General features: G+C 45.1%; 1 protein-coding gene across 1 annotated transcript; it reads left to right on the forward strand.

The window, feature by feature from the left end:
- Window positions 1–35: 35 nt before the first annotated feature.
- Window positions 36–27179, forward strand: LOC139648790 (integrin alpha-5-like). Its single transcript, XM_071525028.1, has 30 exons — window positions 36–40; window positions 811–941; window positions 5489–5589; window positions 6115–6238; window positions 6791–6852; window positions 6941–6986; window positions 7099–7224; window positions 7340–7384; window positions 7666–7709; window positions 7943–7999; window positions 8654–8706; window positions 8890–9098; window positions 9734–9925; window positions 10014–10059; window positions 10175–10288; window positions 11632–11687; window positions 12139–12296; window positions 12525–12662; window positions 15307–15374; window positions 16902–17052; window positions 17314–17406; window positions 18505–18584; window positions 18710–18790; window positions 18892–18997; window positions 19437–19595; window positions 20322–20432; window positions 22716–22829; window positions 23657–23758; window positions 23892–24014; window positions 24209–27179. Exons 1-30 carry the CDS (start codon window positions 36–38, stop codon window positions 24290–24292), a joined length of 2979 nt encoding a protein of 992 aa, XP_071381129.1. The 3' UTR covers window positions 24293–27179.
- The last annotated feature ends 778 nt before the right edge of the window (window positions 27180–27957 follow it).

Here is a 27957-nt window from a genome sequence, read left to right on the forward strand (position 1 = left end):
ATGTCTGTGATGATAGTGGGATAAGTGGGTCCACAATGAGGTAATGGCTGGACCGTCCACTTAAGACAGATTATCTACTGGGGAAAAAATCTTTCCAACCTTACCATGCCCAAGTCTCTCACCTCCCTCCACTTTCCTCCATCCACCCGTCACCTATCATCACTCTCTGTTTATTCTTGTTCTCCTCCGCCTCTGAAGTCTGTCCTATCTGTTCTTAGACTTGTACTCTCGAGCCACCTGTAGCCTTGCTTGTTCTTGGTCTGTCTGTTGAAGTGGTTGCCTTACGCTGCCCTGTAGTCTTACAGTGAAGCTCCAAGGACATGGATGTTTAGTGTGCGCCACAGCTGTAGCAACAAGAGTGTGACTCCACTTAGGCCGTCTGCTTTCTTGTTTTCCTATTGAATTTGCCCAACAGGGATGCATGTGTGCCCGTGCATGTGTGCGAGTGTTTCTGCCTGTGTGTTGGGCTGCACACAGGTATTGGTGTCCATGAACATCACGTGTCATAGCAGCCATTTCCCCTTGGTCGCATAGCATTATGTACCGCGGTGCTGAAACCTGTTAAAATGTTTTGTTACAAAGTCAGAATACAGCGGGCTAAGCAGTAAAATGTGTGTACTGCATTGTGTTAAAAGCTGTTGGGTGGGAGGTCTGGCATGCACTTTTTAATTGATGCCAGACCAAGAGCTAATTTTACCAACCTTAGCATTGGCTAGATAAAGAAATTCAGGTTTATAAGGATCTTGTGGTTTGGTAGATGTGGAACATTTGATTTACAGCAACTTGTCTCTCTCTTTCTCTCCTTCCCAGTGTGAGTGTATTGATCGGGGCTCCCAAGGCCAACACCAGCCAGCTGAACATTACAGAGGGAGGATCCGTCTTCTACTGCCCATGGAGCCTCGGCCAATCAGAGTGTCACAGCATTGAGTTTGATAATGATGGTAAGCCTCGTCATTGACACTTAGACATATTGTGCGCTCACAGGCTGGTGGGACTGTCCAACATCAGGGACTTCCAAGTCGACTGCTAAACAGGTTTGCATTCATGTGCTATTTTCATCACACCCGGAAGACAAACAATAAACAAACACAAACATCCTGCAGCTCAACAAGCTAATTTAACAAACTTAATCTAAACAAAAGTTAGTTATAATGGTTATTCTGGCGGGTGTGTGTGTATATAAGTGATTTTTATGCCATTTTGAGAAGATTATCATTGCAACATAATTTGGGTAGCAAAATGTTCTCCAACTTTCCAACTTCATCATTTGACTTTCAATGGCACTCATATGAAAGTTGGAAATGTGTTTTTCTGATACATCCGATAGCATGTGAATGCATTGACTAGCTCTATATGATGGTATTGTGATCTGATTTATATAAATTTACACATGAGGCAGGATCCTATTACTATGAGTTGCACTTTATTCCTCGCTCATATGTGCTGCTATGAGACCAGCACACAAAATCTGGTAACAATTAATAGACAGCCAATAAATATTACAGATACTTTCACCAGAGTCAGATATCTAGCACATTGACATTTAACTCGACATCTGTGACTACTCTTTTATTGTCTTGACTGGCTGTTGGAGGGGATGAGGAAAGTGGAGGTGTTGTTTAAGTACTGTTAAGCTGTCTGGGCTTTGCTGCTCCCCTGTACCCTTCTTAAGCCAGTGGGCCATTTCCTTTCTGCTGTTGCATTCAGCAGCAGGTCTGGATCAGGCGTCAGCGTTCCACTCCACTGAACTGTTGTTGGCTATGTTGGTTCCTGGGATCTAGATGATCCTTTTTCCTGTTTGTGTCCTTTCTTTTGGCATGAAAAGGATAATGGGGTGTTGAAGAGGGTTTTGAAGGATACTCCTTCCTTCCTCTGGGCCATGTTTGTGTTGCCCTGCCCCAGGAGCTATGGGGAGATAAGCAACCAATAAACAAATAGGTCAAACAAAGAAATGTCCCCACCACCGGTCTTGACAAAAAGGCTTCAGTTGAGTCAGAATTAGATAAATTGGTTTGGGAGAAGATGCGGAAGTCTCTGAGATCTTCTAATGAATGGATTCATGTTTCAGTGTGGACAGTCAAAGCACCCATCGGCCACTTTTGAAGGAATGGGGAAATGGTTTAGTGAGGAAAGGTACAACTGAAGTAAAAATAGTGTCTGGTTAAATATTACTAGCTTTTAGATTGAATATGCCCTGAAAAGACACACATGCATCACACATGTAGCACGACAGTGGTGTGTGCATGCTCCCCAGTTAGCGGGGGACTGTTGGCTTCTTTCCTGGGAAATCAAAGCCTAGCACTGTGGGCCAACTTAGATTTACTGTCCATAATGCACAATAGGGGAGAAATATTCCACTGAGTCTTTCACAAGCCTCGTTTAACAACCTCTTCGTATGGGAATCCACTGCTGGTTGCCCTTTGCTCATTTATTTTGGTACCCTTTTTCTTGCAACAGAAAATGTGTTGCACATCCTTGGGCGCTGGCTGGAGGCCATGGTGAGTGATGTCATGTGCGAACAGCGAGGTTTCGGGGTGAAGGATAGTCCCCTGGGTTGTCAGAGAGTGTCCTTCATTTTTCTGATGGGCTTTGAAAGTGCAGATTAGTGTGCCAGAGCCAATTCAGCCATCTGGACCATACCAGAACCGCTGTGCAATGACGGAACATTCTGTACATTGTTATCCACATGCAAATCTATCTGTGCCAAAGAGCTGTTACATGGACACCTATGGCATTTTACTGCTCTAATTAATTTAACTGTCTTTGCCAATGCTGGGAATAAAGGATAGGTGATAAGATCTTACATTCAGTGATGATACTGAATACTGAGTTGTCTTTGAATGAGTGCTGTTAATACATTAGATACATCTCGGGCCTCAGTGTTGGTACCCAGTAGATTCCAATGAGAGCGGTGTCAGTAGTCTCCCTCTCTCTTGGTGTGGGTGAAGGTCTGACCCAGAGGCCACAGGCCCTCTTAATTAGCCTAACTAATTGGGTCAGAGTGGCCAGAGGCCCCACTCCCATCCACTTCCTCTTCCATTGAGATAAGAGCCTGTCTATGGATCTGAGGAGAGGAGAGGGGAAAGAGGGCAGCGGGGAGGGTGCGAGAGAGGGACTCACAGGGTGAGAGGAAGGGAGGGCAAGGAGGCCAGAGGGAGGGGAGGGGAGGGAGGGAGGGAGAAACCAGAGCCCTGTTTCTCGACTCTGTCCCCCTCTCATTCTCCCCCTGTCGGTACTCCCTCAGGGGCAGCTGATGTGATGAGTGAATTTGGCCATTTGTCTTCTACCCTATTGACACGCACGCACGCACACACACACACACACACACACACACACACACACACACACACACACACACACACACACACACACACACACACACACACACACACACACTCTGAGAGGCTCTAACCCCACTAATGGCCGTCCTCTCACACACAGTTCAAAGGGGAGAGTGAGTATATGGACGCACTCCAGACCCCCACACTCCTCTGCTGTCCCGGGAGAGACTGGGCCAGGCACCATGTCACATCAGCACACAGCGTCCCAGGAGGACTTCAGACGACATGTTATTCTGCCCCGTCTCTGGATTTCCCTTTATCTGCCCTCTGAATCTCACCCGTGTTCGGGCTGTGAGCGTTTCGCGTGACTCCAGCTGGCTGCGTCCGGTGGCCATGCAGAGACTCTTAACTAACGGATCTTTTCATCTCTCATTCTGTCACGCTGTATGAACCCTGACGTGGCGTCTCTGACACGGACAATACCGGCAGTGACACAGGACTCGCAGTGCTGCTGTGTGAGAACGCCCAAATCTCTTTCCCCAGCTCCTGAAATAGAAAACAAAACAGTGATGTAGATGTGGAAAGTGCTTCCACTCTTTTACCATGACCAGATGGCAAAGAGGTGTAAGCTGATCATAGTTTTGCAGTATGAATTAGAAGTGGCCTTTTCTGCTCCTGGTTGCTGTGGTAACGTGGCTCAAACCTACACAGTCCTGTATGGCTTCTCCCTGGTGGCATCGCATTGGCCTTAACCAAACAAAGGCCCCTGAGTTATGAAAATATAAAGACGATATGCTCTAAGTAAAGGTACATATAGCTTTAGTACATTAGTTAAAGTAACAAGCTTATAAGGAGCCCTTTGATGTGCTGCTCATGTTATTGCTGGTGTGGCTAAAGCACGTCTCTTCACACATGGCCCGCCGCACACTTAACACAGCGGGGGTAAGGTAAGGTCGGCTGCTGTTGGCCCGTGATGAGTAATGTAGGAAGCAATGCCTGGCGATGGAGATATAGCAGAACTAGAGTTAGGTTATTAAAAAACCATAATCCTGCTACTTACCTTCTGGGGCGAAGGGAGGCAGCGCTCCCTGAAAGAGAGCGAGAAAAAGGGAGGCATTGAAATGGAGACTTTGAAAAATAGAGACGTAGTGGAGATAGTGTAAAGAAATAGGAATAGAAAGTTGGAGATAATATTGAAAATGAAAAGACAGACTAGAGAGAGGGAGAAGTGTGTGCTTAAACAAAGCTGATTGGGAGGTTGCTATGAGGAAGCTGGGCCAGAGTGTGTGTTTTCCTTGGACAGCCGCCTCTTCTCTGTTTCCACCAAGACATGGAGCAAGTCCTCGCCCCCAGCTCCAGGCTGCCTAGTTGGCTGGGACGAGGAGAGGAAAGAATAGGAGTGGAGAGGCATGGATAGAGGGGGCTGACACACAGCCTGCTTTCCTCACATCCTCATAGGTCATGACCCCTTGCAGTATCCATCAGTCCGCTCTCCCTGAGAGATGCTGCTCTGCTCTTTTGCAACACGCTTGTGGTTTTTTACTGACGCAATCTACAGGCGGAAATGAGTTGGAAGACTGGTCTAGGGTGGGATAGGGTGGAGTGCTTCTTCAACATTGCCTAGGTTGCTCTTCAAAACAAATCAAAACATATTTGTTCTTCCCTCAGATAATGTCACTTGTGAATTACAAGCCCTATTTGTATGATCTATGGGGTGCTGAAGCAAGGTCCTTGCCCAATCAATTTGTTTGAATTTCATTCTCCATTGTAGCACAGATGTAACATCTGTCTTCCAATAAAGTTGTGTTTAAACCTGACTCCTCAGACCATCTGTCATGTCACCTGCTGCTGTCACAGAGTTGAGGTGGGAGATCAGGGTTAGTGGCCAGGTGGCCAAAAAGAGCCAAAGGTCAACGAGGCTAAGCCAGTCCAACCCCGTCCAAGCTAAGAGAACTGTCTCACTCTGACATCTGAACAGTGGCTGTGTAGCAAATACCATTCTCCCCGAATTCTCACCCCGATCATTTTTGCATGAAAAATAGTGTAACTGGAGTCTGTAAGCCTGCTTTCTGCCAAATGTCCAGATGTTTCCAAGGGCCTGGGGAGGCTGAAGGGGAAAAGGCAGGACGAATATTTGGGGTTCAGACATGCATGTTTTGTCAAAGTGCCGTCACTCAGTGTCCTTTTTTTCTCTGTGTCTCTCCCAGGGGACCGCACCGTCTCGCTCAACGACACGAACTATCAGGCTGAAGTCAAGTCCCACCAATGGTTCGGCGCCACTGTGCGTTCCCACGGCGACACCATTCTGGTAAGGTGACCCTCTCAGAGACTGATGGTGGGGGGTTGGGCAGAGGGAGACTTGGCTTTCAACTGTGCTCCTCAGTACTAGTGCCCTCCACTGTTATGATTAAAGTCCTCAGTGAAGCCTGCGCTGGTCACATGGCCATGAGAAACTGCTGTCTACATGTGTGATGTCCCGCTCTGACGTCATGGGGGATGTGTATGTTAAAAGTTTGTCTCCGAGGTTATTGTCCATTGAGTTGTTGTGATTCGTGTCCAATTTTCACTTCCAGTCTCGAAACACCGTAGAGAAATGTTTTGTGCCCCCTGTGACATCAAAGTTGAGCCGCCTGTTGTTTGGTCTGATTGTATGGGTTGTGACCTGGGTTGAGTTACGTGGCTACCCTGCTCCAGATGTATCGCTGACCTCAGCCCGGGTCTCCTCCTGAGTTCAGCGGGCTGTTGTTGCAACTGGAAAAACATCTCCCACCTAACCTCTCCCCCTCCTCCTCCCCACCTACCCCCATCTCTCTCCACCCCCTCCCCCCTCCAGGCCTGCGCCCCTCTCTACTCCTGGCGAACTAAAGAGGACATCCCCCAGTCGGATGCTACAGGAACCTGCTACCTCTCAATCCATAACTTCACAAAATTTGTGGAGTATGCTCCCTGCCGCACAGGTAGGTATCAGCACTCACCACTGAAAATGTCTCTAGATTGATGTTCCTGTCTTCCCATTTTAAGGGCCTGATGCAGCCCACCTTAACATGACAGCTGTCCTCTCTGCTGGGAGGTAGATAAGGGGTCAATTGTGCTGCCCATGAGGCAAGGCAGAGGAGATGGAAACAGTATCAAGTAACAGTGGCTAACAGCTTCCAGAGACTATACTGGCTATAGAAACACACCTAAGCCCTCTGTGTTGTAATCAATCATGTTACTCCATGGGGACCGAGCCAGTCCCTGCTGTGACATTAGACAACTTGATTTTATTAACAGTAACGATGAGCTGGAATCTGCTATCATTTATTTACTGAAGACTATCAGTGTTTAAAATATTATAGAACATTATTATAGAATATTATGGAGATATTTCCCTACACAACAGTATTTGTATGGGTTATTTAGCCTGTCTAGAATCATAGGTTATCTGTTACCTTAGGGAGATATTGAACAGTTTTAAGATGTTTATGAATGTCAAATGATTCATGAAGCATTTCCTCTCTGTGTTTCAGAGATCAATGGGGCGTCCGGACAGGGATACTGTCAGGGAGGATTCAGCGCTGACTTCACAAAGGTATCAACTCTTTTTAGTGGACCACCAGAGGTTTCCGTGATAATGTTTTCTGTTTTGAGTGTAGTAATGCAAAGCCTTTATCTTTCAGGATGGCAAAGTGGTATTGGGAGGGCCAGGCAGCTACTTCTGGCAAGGTATGTGGCACATAACAATGAATCATCTGAAAGTCTGTCACAAACATCAGATTCACCTTTGAAGAGAATGACCGTCTTTCTAAGTATATGTTAATCTTTTGTTTCACTCCAGGTCAGGTGATCACTGCAGCCAAGGAAGAGATTATCAAAGCGTACTACCCAGGCTATTTCATGCAGTCTGTGGGGGGCCAGATCGAGACCAGACAGGTCCAGGCCAACTTTGATGACAGCTATCGAGGTAAGAGTGGCTGACTAAAACCCAGTGCTGTTATAACAAATGCACATTACTGTGAATCTTCATTTGTTTACTGTGCAAGCTAAGGCTAAAATCTGTACTCTCATACTGCCTACAGGCTACTCTGTTGCAGTTGGGGAATTCAGTGGTGATCAGGAGGAAGGTAAGACCATCAAATAGGCAATACAGCTGCAATGTTAGGTGTGGTGTACATGGAATAAAGCAATGTGCCTGCGCGCGTGCACACACACACACACACACACACAGAGCAATGCATATATTACACCTGAAGTGAACATGAACTGAACTCGTCTACAGTATTTTACTTCTCTATTGAGCTGGAAAGATTGTGAATGCTGGAATTCTCTGAAGTTCCAGGCTGTTTTGACCTGTATGATATTTTCCCTCCTAAATCTTTGCTCCTTTTCTCTGTGCACCTCTCAGATTTTGTGGCTGGCGTTCCAAAAGGACTAATGCTTTATGGTTTGGTAAGAAGGCTTAATCATTACTCTCATTTTGGAAAGAGGTTGAGAGGGCTGGGCTTTGGACTTGTGGGACTAATACAGCAGGAAAATGAAAGAAAGAAAACAGCCCAAGCAATATATGTCGCAGAGGGAATCGGTTTTTTAGCAAATACCATAACAGAGATTATGCTTATGTTCGAGTATATATGTTCAAGTATATACAGAGACATTCACCATATGCGGCTGCTGTGTTGCAGGTGTCTATACTGAACGGCACTGATCTGAAGTCCATGATTTACTACACTGGTGAACAGGTGAGTCAGAGAGCTGCTCTCCCCTCTCATCTACAGAAAGCCCCTCTAAGCGCCAGTTGCTCTGTGTTTTCATTGCTTGGTTCCTCATGAGAGTTCTTAATTTGTTGAGTTGGTGTAAGCAAAAATAATTTCCTTGACAATGTTCTCTTTACTAGTCAGGCTCTTTCGTGGTTTGCTGTAAAGCTCAATTATTGAGGGGAAAGTGCAGAGGCAATTTGTACAAATGGTTCTGGGAATAGAAGGAGCGCGGCTGAGGTGGTTTTAACAGCACTGATTGGCTCAGCTGAATAAATAAAATCCTGAGTGAATTTGCCTACACTCAGAGTCTGGCAATTCAGGCTGCTTCTGGATTCTCTGTACTCCAGCCTCAGGTTCAGGACGGATAATTCTGAAAATGAAACAGAGACGGCACCAAATTAAGGCTATCATGCAGCAGAAGTGTGAAAAGCCTTCAAGGCTTCATGACTCTTTCACAAAATCTCTGTTAATTCAAGCAATGAATCAGACTTATAAGCAGGTCTGAGTTTTACAGTAGCGTGACTGTTTTGTATAAACAAAGAATAAACCCAATCTTGACGTAGTTGATGACTTTGGATGGTGAGATTTTCACTGATCACACTCATGGAAATATGAGTAACACTGGTGTTTTCACAGATGGGATCATATTTTGGCTATGCTGTGGCGACGACTGACATTAACAATGATGGGTGAGTATGAGGCAGGTCTCCGTGTCTCTCTCCTTGTCTCTCTCTCTGTCTCTCTTATCTCCTTTTAATTAGCTGGGCAGTATCTAGATTGGATCCCACCAACAAGTTATTACAGCAGGAACCTGCAGCGCCAACGTGTCTGAGTCTAAATTAATTTGTGTGATCTTCCCTTCCTCTCTGCAGGATGGTGGACCTGCTGGTGGGAGCTCCCATGTTCATGGTGCGGGGCTCCGATGGTCGTCTGGAAGAGATGGGCCGGGTCTATGTCTACCTACAGCGTGGCCCCCTGAACCTGGAGCCCTACCTACCTCACCTGACAGGCACTCAGGTGTTTGGGAGATTTGGCAGCACCATTGCACCACTGGGAGATCTGAACCAGGATGGTTTCAATGGTGAGAATGGGGATTGTTGTAGGGGTATAACTACGAGTTATGAGTAGAAAGATAAATGGTTTGTCTCTTTGTCTTGGCTCCTACTTCTTTCCTGTATGAAGACGAAATGTTCACGTTCCACAGATTGGAGTTTTAGTACAAACATTTCTCAGAGGCAGAGCTGCTCTGGAGGCAGAAATAATGTCATTGGATGAGTTAAATCTCAAATGGCAGAACCACAGTTCTTCAGAGTGCAAGTTATCTAACTGACATAAAACTTGAATAAAAGAAGAAAATCTGGTAATTCATGATCTCTAATCTAGATAAATTAGTATGGCTAGATTGCATTTTGCAGTAAGTAGAGCATTAGCGTTCATAATATTAGCTACCTCCTCTCTTACCTCTTTTACTTCTCTTACGCCTTTTTCACTGGAATCAGTGTAAAGTTACTTAGCCAGAGAAATGGTGGCTTTGGCTCTGCCCACTGAGGTTTATCTCAACCAATGAGATTATTTCTGCCTCCAGAGCAGCTCTGCCTCTGAGAAATGTTTGTAGAACTAAAAGTCGAATCTGCTAACGGTCTCTCACCAAAGAATCTTTTTAGTTTCAAGATAATCTGGAAAATGTGCTAACTGTCTTCCCTCTTTGTCCTGCAGATGTGGCCATCAGCTGTCCGTTTGGAGGGGAGGACCAGCAGGGACTGGTCTACATCTATAATGGAAACTCAGGAGGACTCGGGGACAAGCCATCTCAGGTGATCACTGGCCAGTGGGCCGCTGGGACCATTCCTGCCAGCTTTGGATTTGCTCTTAGAGGTGCTAAGGACCTGGACATGAATGGATACCCAGGTGAGTGAGGATAGAAGTAAGCATATAATGACCCTCATTATCTTTTTTTAGTGTCCATTATCTAATTCTGTTCTATTTATGTCCTCAGATCTTATTGTCGGTGCCTTTGGTGTTGACAAGGCAATTCTTTATAGGTATGTTGTTTTTAAACTCCCATGTATCCATATTTGTTGGTCTGCTACAATACAAGTGGAAATGTTAACTTTCTCTGATCGTGGCCTCAGTGTATGTTCTTTCTGTTGCCCACAGATCCCGTCCAATAGTCAACACCAGCGCCTCCTTGACAGTTTCCCCCACCATGATCAACCCTGAGGAGAAACACTGTATAGTCACTAATGGCAACACCAGCATGCCTGTTTCCTGGTGAGCATTTACTCTGTCTAACTGCCTTTTGATTGGTTTTCTCTTGGCCCACCTCCAGAAAGATGGGCTTCCCCGTTTTCTTGCATGCATAAACACTTCTACCCTAACAGGAAGCTCTGATAAGGAATATACTTCCCATCAACAGTCATGGTATTCATTTTTGCTGAGGGCCAAGCTCTTATCGGCTGACCTATTTTCAAAACCGCTTCATAGCACGCTGTTTCTGCGGAGGAACAGAGAAATAACATGCTGAATAACGGCATTGTCAACCGCTTCTTGGCCTCCTCGAACTGTGCATGGTATTCATTTCCAGCAACAGGCAGAGGAAACGGGCCGGGGCTGCTCGCTGCTCGACATGGTTGACACTGCGCTCATGTGTCTGCTTTTCCCCTCTCCAGATTCCCGATCCATAAAGGAAACTCTTGTATACACATGTGTCTTGATTACGCTCCGTTGCCTGGCGATGAGGAGTTGTTGGTGGGGGAGGGAGGAGGGTGGGAGGGGATGAGGAGGGAGGGGCCAGAGTTTTTTTTTTTTTTTTTTTTTTTTGCCATTTCCTTTGAATGAGATATTGTTTGGTGGTGGAACACAGCTGGGAAACATCAGGACACGTAGACTCCCGTGAGCGTGCGCACACACTCAGACACAGACGCAGGAGCATACACATCTAGTTATTACTACACCTCGAAAGAAGTCCTCCTTGTACTCGCTGTCTTTTTCCTTCTCGTTTTTCACTTCTCTTCCCTTTCCTGTGTTTCTCTAACAGACGTTCTTTCCCTTTTTCTTCCCTCTCTTCTTCTGTGTTTTCTTTTTCTTTTTTTGCTTCCAGTGTGGGTTTACTAGTAAAGGGATTGGGGGTTTTGGGGTTGCTGACTCTTGGACAGCGGCAGCATGTTGTGTGGCTGATGTCATGGGAGAGAGCTACAGGCTCATATAGACGCTAGCCGTTGACTGGTCAGCGCTGAAACACGAGACGCTGCTCAATTTCACCCTTCTTAACTCCCATTCCATGGTGTGTGGGGGGGCCGAGGGTGGAAAGGGAGACGCAACCGTTTATCAGCTTGGCTGGTGAAAGCAGTCAGATGCCAGTGTGTCTCCAAACAGTTGACATTTTTTTGTATTATACGTATTCCCATTACCCCTCATGCCTTGTAATGCGAGGCATGTAAAGAGCTAATGCTGACATCAACCACTGAGAAAAGCGGGGCATGGGAGAAAGTGAGCGTGAGAGGATAAGTGACAATGAGTGGGGTGTCTTGTGTGTCTAGTGTGTCTACATTGACTCTCTGCCATAAATGCATATGCTTCCCTCATCATGTCCTTGTCCCTTCTGTCCAAAACAGTGTCAACCTGAGTTTCTGCATATCTGCTGATGGGAAATACCTACCAGACAACCTTGGTGAGCCAATTTTTCACATCTGCACTGTATTACATGCAGGGGAAACTGTCAAATAGCCACAGATAGTAATGTATTAAGTCCAAGTAATATGTAGGTTAAAGTGCTTTGGCAAGTGACACAGCATTTGGATTGTTATTACAAGAGAGGGAGTGCAGTGCGCCAAATATCGGCTGTGATCCACCTTTAATGACCAGCCCTCCTTTTTTGCTCATTTTCATTTCCATTCCCTATCAACCCCTAGTAATTATCTCTAATTACACCTTCCTCTATATACAAGTGCTCTCCGATATGCCTGCCATTATATTTAAGTTACATTGACTACATTGTCCGTGTGCTTGAGAGTATTTATGGTCTTTTTTTAAACCTGTCATTACGCGACTCAAGAACATTCATCATGCCATGAATGCTCATTTGTGTGTGTGTGTGTGTGTGTGTGTGTTATGTGTTCCAGACTTCCAGGTGGAGGTGCAGCTGGATAGTCATAAGCACAAGCAGAAAGGTGCAGTGAAGAGGGCCTTGTTCTTGGATTCCCAGCAGGCCTCGGTCCAGAAGAGTGTGAGGGTGCGCCATGGCGAGCGCATGTGTCACCACACCAAGATCTACCTAAGAGTACGCCTGCTTTTAATCTCTCACTATGATAACCTCTATAATCATGATCACTCGTTCTTGGGTTTATGAATGCATTCATCACAGATGTGACAAGATGAAGCAGTAATAATCGTTATTTGACATTAAGATGAGAACTAATCTTCTCGGGACATCCTTTAAAAAAAGATCTTGTTTGGACAAATTGCATTTCACAAGAAACCTAGTGAATGTATCTTTGTGTTTTTGCAGGATGAGAAGGAGTTCAGGGACAAGCTCTCCTCCATTTATGTGGCCTTGAACTTCAGCCTGGATCCAAATGCTGCAGCTGACTCCCACGGCCTGCGGCCCATCCTCAACTATCAGACAACCCACATCATTGAGCAGAAGGTACTTTGACATGCTCTGCACTGCCCTGATCCTCCATCCAGCACAGTTAACTCACTTTGGAGTCATCTACAGGGTTTATAGCATCAGTATATCTGCTGAGGTGGAGCAATGTTCACTAATAATGTCCAAGTGGTAGTGAGACTTTGACTTAGACTCCATTCCCTCTGAGCTGATGGTAAGAATATCAGCCACCTTGAGTAGCCATTTCCCTTATCATCAAGCAGCCACTCACTGACTCTCTCCAGTCCCCCGATGAAAGAGAGAGGCTTCTCTTCTTTTTTTATTTTAAACTACTCTGCTGGGAAGGGGTCCAGAGTGTCTGGAAAGCAGTTTTCAATATAAAAATGTGAGGCATGTGTATAGTGCAGAGTGTTTCACTGCCCCAGCAGGAATAGCTCTCGGCCCGCTTGGCTGTGTAACGGTTCATAGGTGGTTCGTTCCAGAGTTGCACAGACACAGAAGGTTATTTCTGGGTGGGGCACAGCCAGGCCATTTGCCCATCTGGTTGAAATTTATCGTCTTTTTGCCAGTGTTTCTCTGTTTGCCAGTGTTTCTCTGGCAGTGAGTAGGGCTGGCTCAACATGTGGGCATGCTTTCAGCTGTGGCGCAGCATGCACCATATGTGAGTTCAGCAATAGCCACTGGATTGGAGAACTTGGGGAAAGGCAATGAGCGTAGTTTGATCTCCCCCTTCTCCCCCTCTCTCTGTTTCTCTCTCTATCCTTGTGTATTTCTATCTTTTTCCTGTTGGATCAGGACTGAACCCTGTCATTGATGTCCTCCCTAGATATCAAAGCTGTTGGGGCTCTAACAGATGTGGTCTATTGCTGAACCAAGGCCTTGAGACGCTGAGCTAAAATATCAACCTAAAACCTGAAAAAGCTTAGCTTTTTTCCAAACATCCGAAGAGGGCAAACCCCATCCATGTATGTGTGTGTAAAATGGGAGTGGGAGTAGTGTAAAACTGCCAACATATTTCATTAATCTTGCTTTAGGCTGTGTGAATGTAACCGTGTGTAAACAGAGAAGGGGTGAGTATCGTACCACAGCCTTGGCCTTGATCAGACACATGATGCCCTATTGATTTCTCCATATGCCTTGAGAATGTGTGGCAGGCCTTGTAACATTACGTTGGCTCAGCCAAGTTCTCACACTGTTCAGGCTTGAGTGAGAGTGAGAGATGGCTGATGCGTCTCGGCACAGTCTCGCTCTCTCATCATAACGCATTACACATGTTGCTGTGAGGTTTTATGGCATTATGATGGATCTATTAATTGCCGTAGGGAACATTCTCAGATCTCACATGCAACCTCTTCATGAATGAAGACTTACATTTATGCAAAATCAGGAAAGCTCCCAGTTGTCACCTTTTAAGAAGTTAGAAATGGCTTCAAGTTGTGCTTCAATGCCCTCATTGTTCTTTAAATAAGAACATCTTGCCACATGAGTATGACTTTGATTAATGGACTCCACTCATTTAAAGATATTTTTGATTATACTGCATGTGATGCTTGCCCTCAATACATCACATGCTGTCTGATGTCAGTTGTGTTTCCCAGTTGTTGTTGTTGTTTAAGCAGGGCGATGGGCCTACAGACCTTGTTCCTCTGCCCTACAGAGGCTACGGGCCAGTGAGCGCATGTGGCCAAGTTAGCATGGCGGTTACCATGGTGTCCATAATTAGAGCCCCTAGATGTTGTAATGACAAGGGAGGCGCTTGGCTCTCTCTAATCTCCTCCATTTCTATTTATTATCATCATCGTCATCAGCATCATCACACTATGTCACAATCACAGCGGGAAGCAATTTAACAGTCCACAGGGCTTTCCCTGGTCCTGCCCCGCCACACGTTCAGCGGTCATCCACTCATCCAGCAGTGTCTCTCCTCCTTTCTTGTTTTTCCCTCTACCTCCCTCCCTCCATCTCCCCCTCCCCTCTCCAGGACAAGAGAGATATCCTATATCTCAGTAAGTGCCCTTATCCCTCAGGCTCCTCCCTCCCCATATGATCATATACTGCCGTGGTTGGCTGGGTGGCGTAGCGTGTGGTGAAAGTGCGGTGCGCCACACAGTGCTGTGATGTGGAACATTGGCGAGAGCCGGGCTGGCAGCCTTGTGCTCGGCTCCACAGGAGTATCTCCTCTGGCACTGTCGCGGGGCTCTGGAGCAGCGCTCTCCCGTTCATCATTTCCCTCTCTTACGGCGCAGACAGAGAGCATGTGTGTGTCGGGGGAAGCGGGGTCAGGGGAAGAGGTCTGTGCCTGTCATCAGCACACTGAGTCAGCCATTCTCCCTGTGAGCGATAAGATTGGTATTAACGGTGTTGCTGTAGGTGTCTGATGAGCGGTGATGACACCTTGTAAAGAAGGGACTGGGGACTGCAGTCCAGGTGTGTGTGTGTGTGTGTTGGGTGGGTGGGGGGTGGCGGTGGAATGTATTAGTCATTATACCACACGTCCCATCTTGCTACACTCACCCTGTTTTCTGCTTTACACTGATGTGTGATTTATCTTGTGCGTCTAATTCAATTCATGTGTATAAGAAATGTGTTTTCAGACAGAACCTATGATAAGCATGATCCGTGTCATGACTGTGTGCTCTGCTCCCTATTAAGCTTTTATTTCCCCCCTATGTGCATCTTTCAGGCTCAGATTCTTCTGGACTGTGGAGAGGACAACATCTGTGTTCCTGACTTGAAGCTGGCAGTCCATGGGTGAGTCTATTCATTTCCTCATATATTTCTAGAAATCCCAGAGCATATAGATCTCAGGAAATACACTAGGATGCTGTGGATTATGCATGATAAACTGTGAACAGGGTCACAGACGCTGAACTCTTCACCTCTTCTATGCAACTATACAACTTCTATGGAACTCGGTGTTAAGTACTGCAGCATAAATACAGCTGTTTTTGTCGCTTCTCTGCTTTGTTTAGTTTAGCATACCAGGGAGTTCTGTTAATAGCCACAATGCTGCACCGGAGTAGGGGGATACTGTCCTCTGAAAACAGGAAGCAGCTCTACAGGTGCTATGATTGGCTGACAAACTGTTGGGGGAAAGACAGGAGAGATGAAAGAGATCAGTTTGGAAAGTATGGGAGCAGTATGCCAAAGAGTCCCAACCTCGCCTACTTCTGAAGCGGTGTCAGGAGCACCCTGCCCCACTTTGATTTAAGAAATCTGTTAGCATTTTTCTCAAAAATAACAACCTCCCCAATACTCCCCTCTCTGCTCTGTCATTTTGATTTCACATCTCTATATTTATCTACCCTCTGCCTCCATTTTTTCAATGTATAGCTTATCCATCACATATGGAATAACCTGCTGTGAGTGCCTATTAGTGCCCAGTTCCATCCAAGTGCAGCTACATAAATTGAGCTGTAGAAAGTGTGATTACTAGTGCAATTGAAATAATGGCTTGACTTTTTTTGTCTGTTGTGCAGTAGTGTATGTAAGCTTAATGGTAGTTAGAGGGGTTAAGGGGACCGCCATGATTTAGTGGAATTTCAGTGAAAAGTATCCATCATTCCTGCAATGTTATTCCTGCTATTCCACTGCCAAGGCACATAACCTGTTAGACCAAGAATCCCCTGGGGAAGCTTTAAGGTTTTGTGGTGTTTTCTGATTTTTAGCCTTTGTTTAGTTTAAAAAGTGCGATGCCGGTTAGAATCAGACTTCGTTTGGCATTCTGGCCAACAGAGGATCAGCGTTAGAAATCTGCTCTCAGTTGCTCCTCCTGCCTTGCTTTATGAGACTGGGCTATAATTAAAAGCGTCTGTGTGGCCCTCCATATGGAATTTCTCATTGTTCTGAGCTGTGGAGGGGCATGGGGAGGGGAGCGGAGGGAGTGAGAGAAAGCAGGGAAGGGGGAGGTGTTTTACAGTCCTGCTCTGTGCTCCATTGCATGTATGACTTTATTACTACATTGGAAAAATTTTCAGTTGACGGGGGCTTCCTGAGATGAATCTAACTGATGTGTTTTGGGTTGCGGCCCAGCTCTAAACCTAATAGATATGCAGAGCACAAAGCCTGAGAATTTATTAGTTTTATTAAAGCAAAAACAACGTATTACCCAGTTAGTGGCTGTGTTTTACCAGCTGCCACGAACAAAGCATCTCATTGTTTACTTATGACACCCTAACACACCTTTTTCTGTGTTTATTTACCTAAAGAGGCCTGACACCTTTTGACCTGACTGCTGACCCTATTAGTAATCAATTTTTCCTTTGGTTGGGTCCTCAGGGACAGGAAGGAAGTCTACCTAGGTGATGACAACTCGCTGACCTTGACTTTCAACGCCAGGAATGAGGGTGAGGGAGGGGCGTACGAGGCGGAGCTCTACGTGGTCCTGCCCCCTGAAGCAGACTACAGCGGTATAGCCCGCAATAATGAGGTGAGTGGAAATGCAAAACACACTCAAGCCTACTTTTTATAGAACCTTTATGGATGCTCTATAAAAACACCCAATGTATATTTACTTGAAATTACACATGGAGTATTGTAGAAGGGACTGTAGGCATCATGGAGGAACTTCCAGGAAAGCAAAGTCTCTTAGGACATGATAACAGTTGGCAGTTTTTCCTGATCGAATGTAACTGACTCAGAAGTACTTTTGACCTTCTTCATCTCTCTGTATTGCTCATCTCTTCTCCAGAGCCTGACCCAGCTGACCTGCAGCTATGAGACAGAGAACCAGACCCGCTACCTCAGCTGTGATTTGGGCAATCCTATGAAGTCTGGTACCAGTGTAAGAATACCTATGTTCTTTTTGTTTGACTCTGTTACAAGCTAAGACACAGGGTTTTTCATGGTGAGTCAAAGGCCTAGTGAAGAGGGTTGATATAGTGCTGCCTCTGAGCTGCGTGGTTACTGGTGGAAAAGTCATAATGGTTGACGACACAACATCATGGTTTCCTGCTCTTTGGAGGAAAAGATTGTGTGTCATCCTGGGATTTGGGTATGAACAGCACAGGAAACAGTTGTTTCATGAGTGAGGCAGTGTTGTGACAGGAAGCCTCTCTCCATCTGTACCCAAGGCTGCATGCTGGGAAGAGTTCCTCTTTCTAATGATCAAGTCACAGGCTGGCACTGTTTAATAGGTCTGCAGAGGAAAACAATTGAATGTTAACTGGAAGAGGGAGAGACTTCTCTGCAAGAAAGCATAGAGGTTGAAATTAGAATTTATAGAATCTGATCATTAGCTGTCTCTGAAGGTCTCGGCTTGTAATGTTGGCTCAACATATTGTTCTGATGTGAATCAGTTGTAACTCATAAATGTAGGTAGGTGCAGAGAGACTTTATGACTATACCAATGATTCAGTGAGTCGGAGAGAAACCAAAATTTTTATGGGCAGTATTTTAATTGTTTCTCCTTTCCTTCTCCCACACTTACACACACTGCATGTGAATACACTCTCTCACACACACAGCGCCATAAAATAGCTGCACACAAGCCTCCTGATTGCAATTACTGTGCTGAACATGCGTGCGGTTTGTGTGGAAAACAAAAGGGTATGAAATTACAATTGAAGAAAGGGCAGCAGATTGAGCTAGAGTCTGGGCCTGCCCAGGTGTAGTGCAGCTGTCTGCCAGGCAGACAAGGAGCTCACAGCCTGACTGACCCCAGAATATCATATAATAAGCAGAGGAGGAGAGGAGAGGAGAGAAGAGGCATGACTGTCTGAGAACTACAGTACTGCATGTGTATGGTCCTTGAGCACACTTTTCACAGTTGTAGTTAGGGCTAGGTCTACTACCTGCTCCTTTATTCTCTTAGGTAGTAATGGGAAACATTATGGGTTAGTCTCCATTTATACTTAATGATGATGAATCTTCCTCTCTGCAGCTGTGGGCCGGCCTGCGCTTCACAGTGCCACGACTGAAGGACACACACAAGACTGTTCAGTTTGAGCTGCAGATTCGCAGGTACGACTTGTTTTGTGTGGTTTGTTGCTCTAGTAGTGGTTTCTTATCATCTCCCTTGACCTCATATTTTGATTCTCAAATCATGTCAGTTAATCTGAATCTATTCTCTCTCTCTCTTTCCACAGTAAAAATGAGAATAATTCCCACAGTGAGGTTGCACCCTACAAGCTGGAGGTAGTTGTCCAGGCTGACGTCATTCTTCAAGGGTGAGTTCAGTGTTGCGATTGCCTCATTTGAACTTTTGGAACTTCATAAAGTTTCCTCTGTGTTCCTACACATTTTCTCACTCTCCCCTTCTCTTCTGAAGCGTGTCCCGGCCTGATAAGGTCTTCTTCCCGCCAGCCAACTGGAAGGTGACCAAAAGCCATCAGGTGGAGCAGGACATTGGGCCTGCAGTGGAGCATATCTACGAGGTAATCAGGCTTGTTCTTCCAGGAGGCTGTGAGCTGCACTGACTCATCAGGGCTGAACAGATTGGGTTGGAAAGCAGATCTTACTATTCATGTAGCAAAGCTGACTTCCCAGGGCCGCAATGAAGCAAAAACAAAGAAAACATATTCCAGATAGCGCCGTGATTTGTTATTGTACTGTGCAGATCCACTTTCACTTAGGCGAGATTTAACAGTGCTCTACTTTAGGCAGGAGCAAAAAAAGGATGGCAGATATTAAAGCTTCAAAGTGGAAAAGAAATTCTGTTGCAGCCTCGCGACTCCACTAAGGCGCATGAATCAAAATGAACTCAAATATGAAATCATTCAGCTGCTCTGGAAGTTCTCTAATGCTTTACATATTAAAGTTTTCCTTGTTAATTTCCTCTTTCCGCTCTGTGTCTTTGCTCTCTGTCTTTGTCAGCTGGTGAACAACGGGCCCAGTCGGATCAGCCACACCCTGCTTCAGCTGCGCTGCCCCCTCAGTGTCCAGGGTCAGACTCTGCTTTACCCTCTGGACTTCTCCACAGAAGGCCCCCTCAACTGCACCACCAACCACAAGATGAACCACCTAGACCTCAAAGTAAATAACACACACACACACACACACACGCACACACACAGGCGCACACCTCTCAGGGTCAGATGAGGCAAAGTCCAGCTGTGTGTGTGAACGCACTTCACAGACAATCAGAGCAGTGAAGATGTCCCACAGCTTCCCACTCCACTGTGTGATTAACAGATGGGCGGTCCCGCTGGTAGGTCCACACCCACCTCCCCCTCCCTGCTTCTCAGCCCCACCCAGGACACTCGCCCCACCACCGCTTTGATGTAGCAGCTCTTCCCTACACTCGGCGCAGCTTGACGAACCACCTCGCCAGCAATAAACTCACTCATCTTCGACATCAGACGACACCCCCCCCCCCCACCACCACCTTTATGCCAAGTTGTAGCCTTGAGATGTTGTGGGCAAAGCAACTTTATGTAGTTGTTTGTTTGTGTTTATATTTGAAATTGGCCAGATGCTGAGCAGGGCTGTGAGCGGTTGTCTGTCTTGGCTGTGATCTATCGGTTTCTTTTACCCCCTGGTGAATTGTTAAGTACAGTGTATTTCCACAGGAGCCCATCTGGAGTAAAGCTCACATGCTTCTGATTAATGACAAAAGCCTCTGGGTCATGCTAACATTAGGTCTTATATTGACAGAAAGGGTGGTGTGCTCTTCTTTCTGGTGAGGTCAGTGTCTGTGTTGACCTAATGGGTGGCGTGTGTGTGTGTGTGTGTGTGTGTGTGCGTGTGCTCTCTCCTTAGCTCCAGCAGACCTCCACAGAGCAGCCGCCTCTTCTGGCACTGAAGGCCCATGAGCACCATGTTGAGAGGAGGGACGTCCACAGAGACCAACTGGCTCATTTGACTAACCTGGTGAGACACTTGGGGTTTGGGTTCACAGGAGGCTTACACACATGATGTTCTTTGATTTCTGTACTGGCGCACTCTGGAATGAGATGCTCCGATGAAAAAGTTGCAATTTTAAATCTGTAAAAGGTGGCAGTGTCTACAGTCAATAAATACAGTAGTTGGATAAAGGAATCCACATCTCCAGGCCAAAGGGTGAAGTCTAATGTAACAAGTGGCTGATAAGTGACTTGAAAGTGAGGGAATTAAGGGCTTCAGTTTTCAGTTTTTATGGTCAATGTATTTACACAGTTAAAATCGTATTTGTATCGCATAAGAGGAAGCCCCAAGCTCCATTAGATAAAGGTTAAGGCTCGAACCAGAGCGTTGAAACAATATATTTTGCTGCGTTGCCTGAAGTTAAGTGTGCAGGTATGGATCTATTTTGGTGGCACTGGCCCCGATCTTACATGAGGCTCCTGGGATTGGGTAATTAGGTTATGATGTCGTTAAAAGAGAGGGGGTCAGAGGGCATGGGGTTGTCCCGTTGTGGTGATTAACATTAAAGGGCCTTTAGTGCTGGTGGGGGGGCTGGGAGGACATGGGACATGGGAAGGAGGGCTTTTTTGTCAGTGATGCCCTGGTGACTTCACAGACCGCTCTCTAATTTTGGACTCTGGGTGTTGTGAGGGCCGGCGCGCCCCACACACTGGCCCTATTGATCCACCCAGCTGCAGGTAGCCGCTCCCTCCGCCTCTGTCTCTGGCTACCTGCCTGTACTGAAGGGGTCTTTGTCTGTCGGCCCGTCGCTCCTAACCGTGCTCGTTCATCAAGCATGTCCGATGACACGTCAGTATGAAGGACCCCATTCTCCCTCTTTTCTCCCGTCTCTGCACTTTTGTTTTTATGCTTGGGAGGACAGACGTCTCTGACGTCTCTTGTGTCTCTTGATGAAAGGAGAAAGTGTGGCAGCGTTAAGCGTCGCTTGGATGAAGTTGTCGGCCTGGGTTGTAGTGTGAGACGGAGAATCTATAATGACTTGCTTTGTCTTTTGAAGAGCTGAGCTAGGCAGAAAGAACAAAGACCGGCTTTTAACTACTATTAGAACAATAAAAGGAATTTAGAATAATTTTGATATTATTTTGAATTTCTATTTACCTGATAACTTGTTTCTGCTCTCATTGCATTGTAGTGCTACAGTTAATTTGCTGTAACAATCTATTGGCAATAATGGAGTCTGCAGTCCAAGTCTCCCCTTATCAATGAGTGTTTGTTGATGTTTTTGTTCCTAATTGTAATTTACATCACTTTGTAATATTAAGAAAAGTGCTATATACTTCTCCTCCTCCTCCTTCTTATTTACGAAGTGTCAACCTATGTCGGCCCTGTGCATACAGCAGCTAGACAGACGAGGCCCCTTATTTTATGAAGTTGTGGGAACAGCCTCCACACCCCCGAGCTCCAGCTCTTGACCACATAATCCCACCAGGGAGGATATGTGGGACTTGGGGCTGAGGCGTCTTTGGCAATGGACCATATTCCTGCCGTTTCCAACAGACCCACCAGCCTTTACGGGGCCTTTCAGCCCTTTGTGCCCTGGGGCATCGGGGAGGTCTAGCAGGAGGAAGTGGACTGATATGCTCCCTGTCTGTCTGTGTGCCCTTATTAAGTCTGTCTAAGACTGAGCCTTAGGGAGCTAGGCGGGTACGCTCTTCTCCTCCCGTGTTTGCCCTCCTCGGCGTAATAAGTAAACTAATGCGCTCCCGCAGGAAACCCACCGAAACCTCTCAGTCTGGGGGTGGTCTGTTCTGCAGCGCCGGCACTAAAACACAGTTTGTGGACATTTTAAAATGTTAAATGCACCAAGCTGCATTATGGGGATCTAATTAAGATTGTGTATTCTACAGTCTTGCGAAAAATGGGCTGGTTTTAGTGGTTGGGCAATAATGGGGAGAGTGGTGACTGCATGCTGCATTTTTACAGTCTCATGACATTCCCTCAATCTCTCTAATTCGAAGCAGGCCTGGAATAACATCATAACATTGGGCTCTTTGTTATATTTATTTGGCCTGCAACATTAACACGGCTGTTATTTGCCCTTCCCATATCTGTTCTTCCGGTTTTGACTTCTGACTTTTTGACTTTCTCTCGTCTGTTTTTAAGTCATGTGCCTAATGACTGACTAGGATGACAGGTTAAATTTTGTAGATGCTTTGCAAAAAAGTAATTCGAACACATGTGAACGATTTAGCATTTAATTAACATTGTCTTTACATTGTCTTCACTCCTGTGCTTTCTCCCTGTCTCTAGTCCTGTTCTAATGTGGAGTGCTGGACCCTCAAGTGTAACGTGGGTCTTCTGGAGAAGGGGACGACTGCCATCCTCAAAGTGCGCTCCCGCATCTGGGCTGAGACCTTCATTGAGGTTAGTAGGAGACGAACCCTGCCTCACAAACTCACTACACGTTACTCACTACACTACATGTACATGAACACATGTTTCCACCAGATGACAAAAGCATGGCACAGGAAAGGCTGTGCGTGGTAGATCTGCCCGTTCCCATTGTTGTCTGTGTATTTTCTCATGTCAAGCTTTGGCAGGAAGTTAGTAGCTGCTATTCGTTAAAGCATCAAGAAAGAAAACACTGAGACCTAAAACCTCAAATGTGAGGCTGGCAAAGATGAAAAGCTGCAGTAGTCGGTCTCACAGTCATACACTGGATTGTATTGACTGGATGTCAGCACTGGTGGCTGAGTTCTTAAGTCTGCCAATAAGCACAGTCTCAAATGTTCGGTTCAACAAATGGGAACAGAGTTACTAACTGAGCATTGAATTTAAATTGCTCTATTTAGGATTGGCTGTTTATGTATTCAGGTATTTTGTGCAAGTGTGCATACAGTGTGTTTGTACAGCTTCTACTACAGTGTGTCTCTGATTTTTTTTGTCTGTCTACCTGCCTTGTCTGAGCTATTCCTAGAGAGAATTTACATGCCCCTATATGCTGTAACACAAGGCATATGTGTGAATGTATTGAAAATTCATTAGCTGGTGGTCACAGCTTCTCATAGGATTGGAATGTCAGAGGGATATTCTGTGGAAGAGGCAGCCGGTGTCTGTGAGGCTTTATCGCCGCCTACTGTATAACTAATGAATTGCATCCCCCATGTGACGCTGTAGGATGCTATATATTGCTGTGTAAAAATAAATACATTTTTGGATCTGATTAATAACAATAATGTGTCTCCCTTCAGAGATCCTATAAGCATTATGTGCTGGAGTGCCTGGCCAGATACAGTGTGATGAAGATGCCTTACGCCATCTTACCCAAGCATTCTCCCAGCGGACACAAAACGGTATATAGAACTTATAAACTCATTCATTCATTCTTTCATTCCAACAGGCCTATTACATGTAAGTTAGATCATTTTAAATATTTTTTTTGTGGAGTTAAATTGAGTTGAGGACTATCTGTGCTCTGATCCTCAGGTGGTGACCCCGGTGGTGTGGAACAAGCCAGATATTGATAACTCTGTTCCTCTGTGGATCATCATCCTGGCCATTCTGGCTGGACTGCTGCTTCTGGCTCTACTCATCTACGTCCTCTACAAGGTCTGTGCTGCTGTCTAACAAAGCGTATTACACACCACTGTACTATTGTTGCTTTATCTGTTTAAAGACAATAATTGATAACTTCTCTCCTAGTGACTATCTAGAGTGATACAATGACTCGGGACTCACAAGATTGCTGCTGAAGTGGTCAGTGTGCACTTCTAAATTCTCTTGTTTTCTTCCTGTTCTTGTAGCTTGGCTTCTTCAAGCGATCCCTACCTTACGGCACTGCCATGGAGAAAGCACAACTCAAACCACAGGCTGCCTCGGAGGCCTAAACGACCGCCAGAGTTACCAGAACCACAGTACCTGGCCATATGATTGCAATGGAGAAACATGACGGAGCATCTAGAGAGGATAAGACTGCAGTTGAAGAGTTTGGAGTAGGAAAGACCACTGGAACTCCACTGTGCTGCACTAAGAGGACGATAAAAACCCAAAGATCTCCAAACCAAATGAATGTTTTCTTTTTTTTTTAATTTAATATATGTCTTGTTTGTCGGCAGGTTGGGATTGTTACCAAATAGAACTTTTCTCAATGTCACAGTTGGACTGCCTCAAGGCTAACGTTGGACTGAACAGCAACACTAGTGACTGCAAAAGAAGTGCAGAAACGCAGGCAAGCTTTGGCCCACGCCGTGGATGGAGGAAGATGCCTGTTGGCTTTCCTTTTGTGAATCCTCGTGATAGAGAATTCCATATTACCCTTTTAACTGCCTTATTTTGGTGCTAATGATCTGGTGTGCTCACTGCTTCTGACAGGATACGGCCACATGTTGCATATGGTGGCGAGGAGCTGTGAACACCGCTATCGCTGTAGCATAACAGTATTCTTCTGATATTTCCTGAACACAAGCGGTTTGTTGAAACAGAAGATCAGGATATCAGGTTTAGGGTGAAAACATTAACCTGGCTATTGCAATGACAATATTACCTGCCCAGATGTCGCAACCAAATCTGTTCATGACTCAGCTTTTATTACATCATTTCATGTATTTTACATAGTGTAAGCCCATTTGTTGCCAAACTGTTCATGGAAATGATCTCTCTGCCTCAGGTTGGTGGACAGTGCTGGGTTCAGTTGTTTTTGCACTCAAAGGATAAATCTACTGATATAACTAAAAAGACGCCAAAGACTGACTGACCTTCCTTTGAGTTTTGACTTTGACTCCTACTGATCACTTTGTTTTAAATCCTGTTTGTTCATGTTCAGAGTTACCAATGCTGGCATCATCATTGTCTTGTAGTCACCTGGGATGTGACTGGAACCACCAGGCCTGTGGAACCTCACATTAGGCTTGAAACAGTGTGGTGCTTCTGTCAGAAAAATGGCTAGTGGTGTTCTCCTGGAGTCCTAGAGAAGAATCTGCTGTCTCTACTAATGCCAGGCTAAGGTTAGGATCATAACGGGCAGCATGGAGATGGGGCACAAGCAAAGAATGCTCAGGTGAAACCACAGAGTGTATGGCCATGGTGTAATGATGTCTTGAAGCAAAGACATGACAATCATCTGTTGTAGCCTCAAAAGAGAGTAGAGAAGCAGTAGTGTAGTCTGAGAGCAGGCAGGATCTTCACTCTTGTGAGTGTAGAAGATCCATTTTCAACTTACAGTGTGTGATACTGTGAGATACTGTATGTTTGATTGATTGTCTTTTGAGTAAAAGTTGCCCATGTTTAGAAAGACAACTAATAGTGGCAGAAGTTATCCCACTACCAAAAGGCTACAGCTTCACCCAGGGACTCAACATTGAAATGCATTGTGTTGGTTTCATTTATTTGTCTTGTACATAGGTTTTATGTGCCTTAAATGTAAATAGTTAATGTCTGTGAGTGTGCGTGTGTGTGTGTGTGTGTGCATGCATGCAGATGTGCATGAATTCATGCACATATTAATGTGTGTGAATGGTATATTTATGAATGTTTGCTTTGTGTATGAATTAGTTATGCCTTTCCCATTGCTTAGTCCTGTCCATCCCCATCGCCTCTGTAGCTTGAGATCATTGAGGTCAAGCCATTCTGCATTACTGTTGGTAAAGATGGCATAAATACAATCATCATTCAGGATGAGCTGTTAAACTGCGTGACGGAAGTTAGAATATTTAGGACCTCAGTGGCATCTGTCACAAACAATAGACTGTAACCTACCGTCCAGACATGTTACATGCTGTGCAGAATGTCAGTTTGTACCTCTAACAAAGGGATAACAACTAGGCACTGGGAACTAAATGTTGTTTGGAAGTGCAATATTTATATTCACTCTTGTTAATATTACAATTTTCATTTTGTTTTATTTTTTCTTATTTGTCACAGAGTTGTGATAAACCAGAACTCTGTAACATGTGGTGAAGTGTGTTGAAGTGTGTGATTACCATACATACTAAATCCCTTGTGGGGTTCTGGCTTTTCACTTTCACTTACATTCTCACAAAGCATAGTCAGAGTGTGAAACTTTTCTTTTCAGGATTTTCCTCCTGCAGATGTACTCACCACTTACACTCTGGACCACCTTTCTGATCTTGCTGATTTTAATACCACAAATGGACACAAGAGAGTGAAGCGCAGACTCCGGTGACCACCAGGACATATCTGAGTTGAGCTTGGGTGTGTTGATGTAGTGTGATAATTTATGTGCTGTGCAGTTGTATCACCTGTTCAAACACCACCACCGTACTAACCATATGTGTTACATTTGTTTTGCCTCATTACACTCTTTTTCATGCCTCCTCATATTGGACAGTAATTTACTATTTGGCTATTTGTCATGGGAGCACCGCAACAAGTCTCACGGTGCAAAGTCTACTCAATCTACATTCGGTATCGGATACATCTAAAATATGTAAATCTTTTAACATTGTCTGTATGAGAATGCCTTAACATTCATGCAGACTGAACATGTCAACCTGTTATTTATAATGAAATGGGATTCTTTTACTTCTTCCTCCATGGTTGCATCAGGAGAAGGCACTGGGTTTGTCCTTAGTTTTCTACGTGTCTTAGCCCATTATCACTCTCCTGGACTTTCAAAAAGAAGTTGTACATATTTATGACAAGGAGAGTATTTTTGAATTCAAATGATAAACTGATTTGTTGTGAATTCTTCTCACCCCATATTGGGGAGAATTTTTTGTTTTTTTTTGTGGAGGGGGGGGGGTTGTCTTTTGAGGATAATTTGTACCTGTTATGGTTTGTATTTTAAATAAAATATTTCCCTTTTTACAAATCTTTACTTGTTTTGATTGAATCCACGTAACTCAGAAAATAATTTATTTAGAAAATAACGTACAACCTGGTATGAAATAATCTGCATGTTCAGTTAGTTGCCTGCCTAACAAACATTGATCTAATACGATATATTCAGCTTTAATGTGGAAATACTAGTGCACAAACCACTGAACTAAACTGATTCCCTATGGCAGAGATCTGCAGAATGGGCTCTTATGGCACATTTGTGAACCTGCCTTTGTAATTCCTCCTCAGATTGAACTATACAAACAGTCACATAAATGAATGTTAACACAAAAGATAGGCATACTCCGCGTAACTGTACAGATTGTGTCACTTATACAGTATATGAAGCTCAGTGGGATGAGTATGGCATTAACACTGCCTTGGTGAGGGGATCAATTCCCACTTGGGCCACCCACACCAAAAATGTATGCACTCCTATGTATACACCTATGTACAGTAAGGCTTTATGGATAAAAACGTCCACCAACTGGCATATGTTCTGTCTTCAACACAGTCCAATAGACTATTAACCAACACAGGACCAGATTCTCTGTTAAGGCACTATAGGTCATTACTGTGCACACTGAGTCTTCTTCTCCCTCCATGCTGTGCTGATAATGACTTCAGGGAGCTGCTCCATGAAGTCCAAGCTCTCTGAATTATACTGAACATCCACAGCATGAATCCCCCTTTTTCACCTTCAGAAGTCCATCTC

This window comes from Centroberyx affinis, unplaced genomic scaffold, assembly GCF_046629955.1.
Source record: "Centroberyx affinis isolate AG114_WGS23_722 - 3 ecotype Tasmania unplaced genomic scaffold, CSIRO-AGI_Caff_v1 ptg001258l_1, whole genome shotgun sequence".
Classification (NCBI taxonomy): Eukaryota; Metazoa; Chordata; class Actinopteri; order Beryciformes; family Berycidae; genus Centroberyx; species Centroberyx affinis.

Coding starts and splice junctions, on each gene's coding strand:
- LOC139648790 (XM_071525028.1), top strand. Junction 10,060..10,174: donor GACAAGGCAATTCTTTATAG/GTATGTTGTTTT, acceptor TGTTGCCCACAG/ATCCCGTCCAATAGTCAACA. Junction 10,289..11,631: donor ACCAGCATGCCTGTTTCCTG/GTGAGCATTTAC, acceptor TGTCCAAAACAG/TGTCAACCTGAGTTTCTGCA.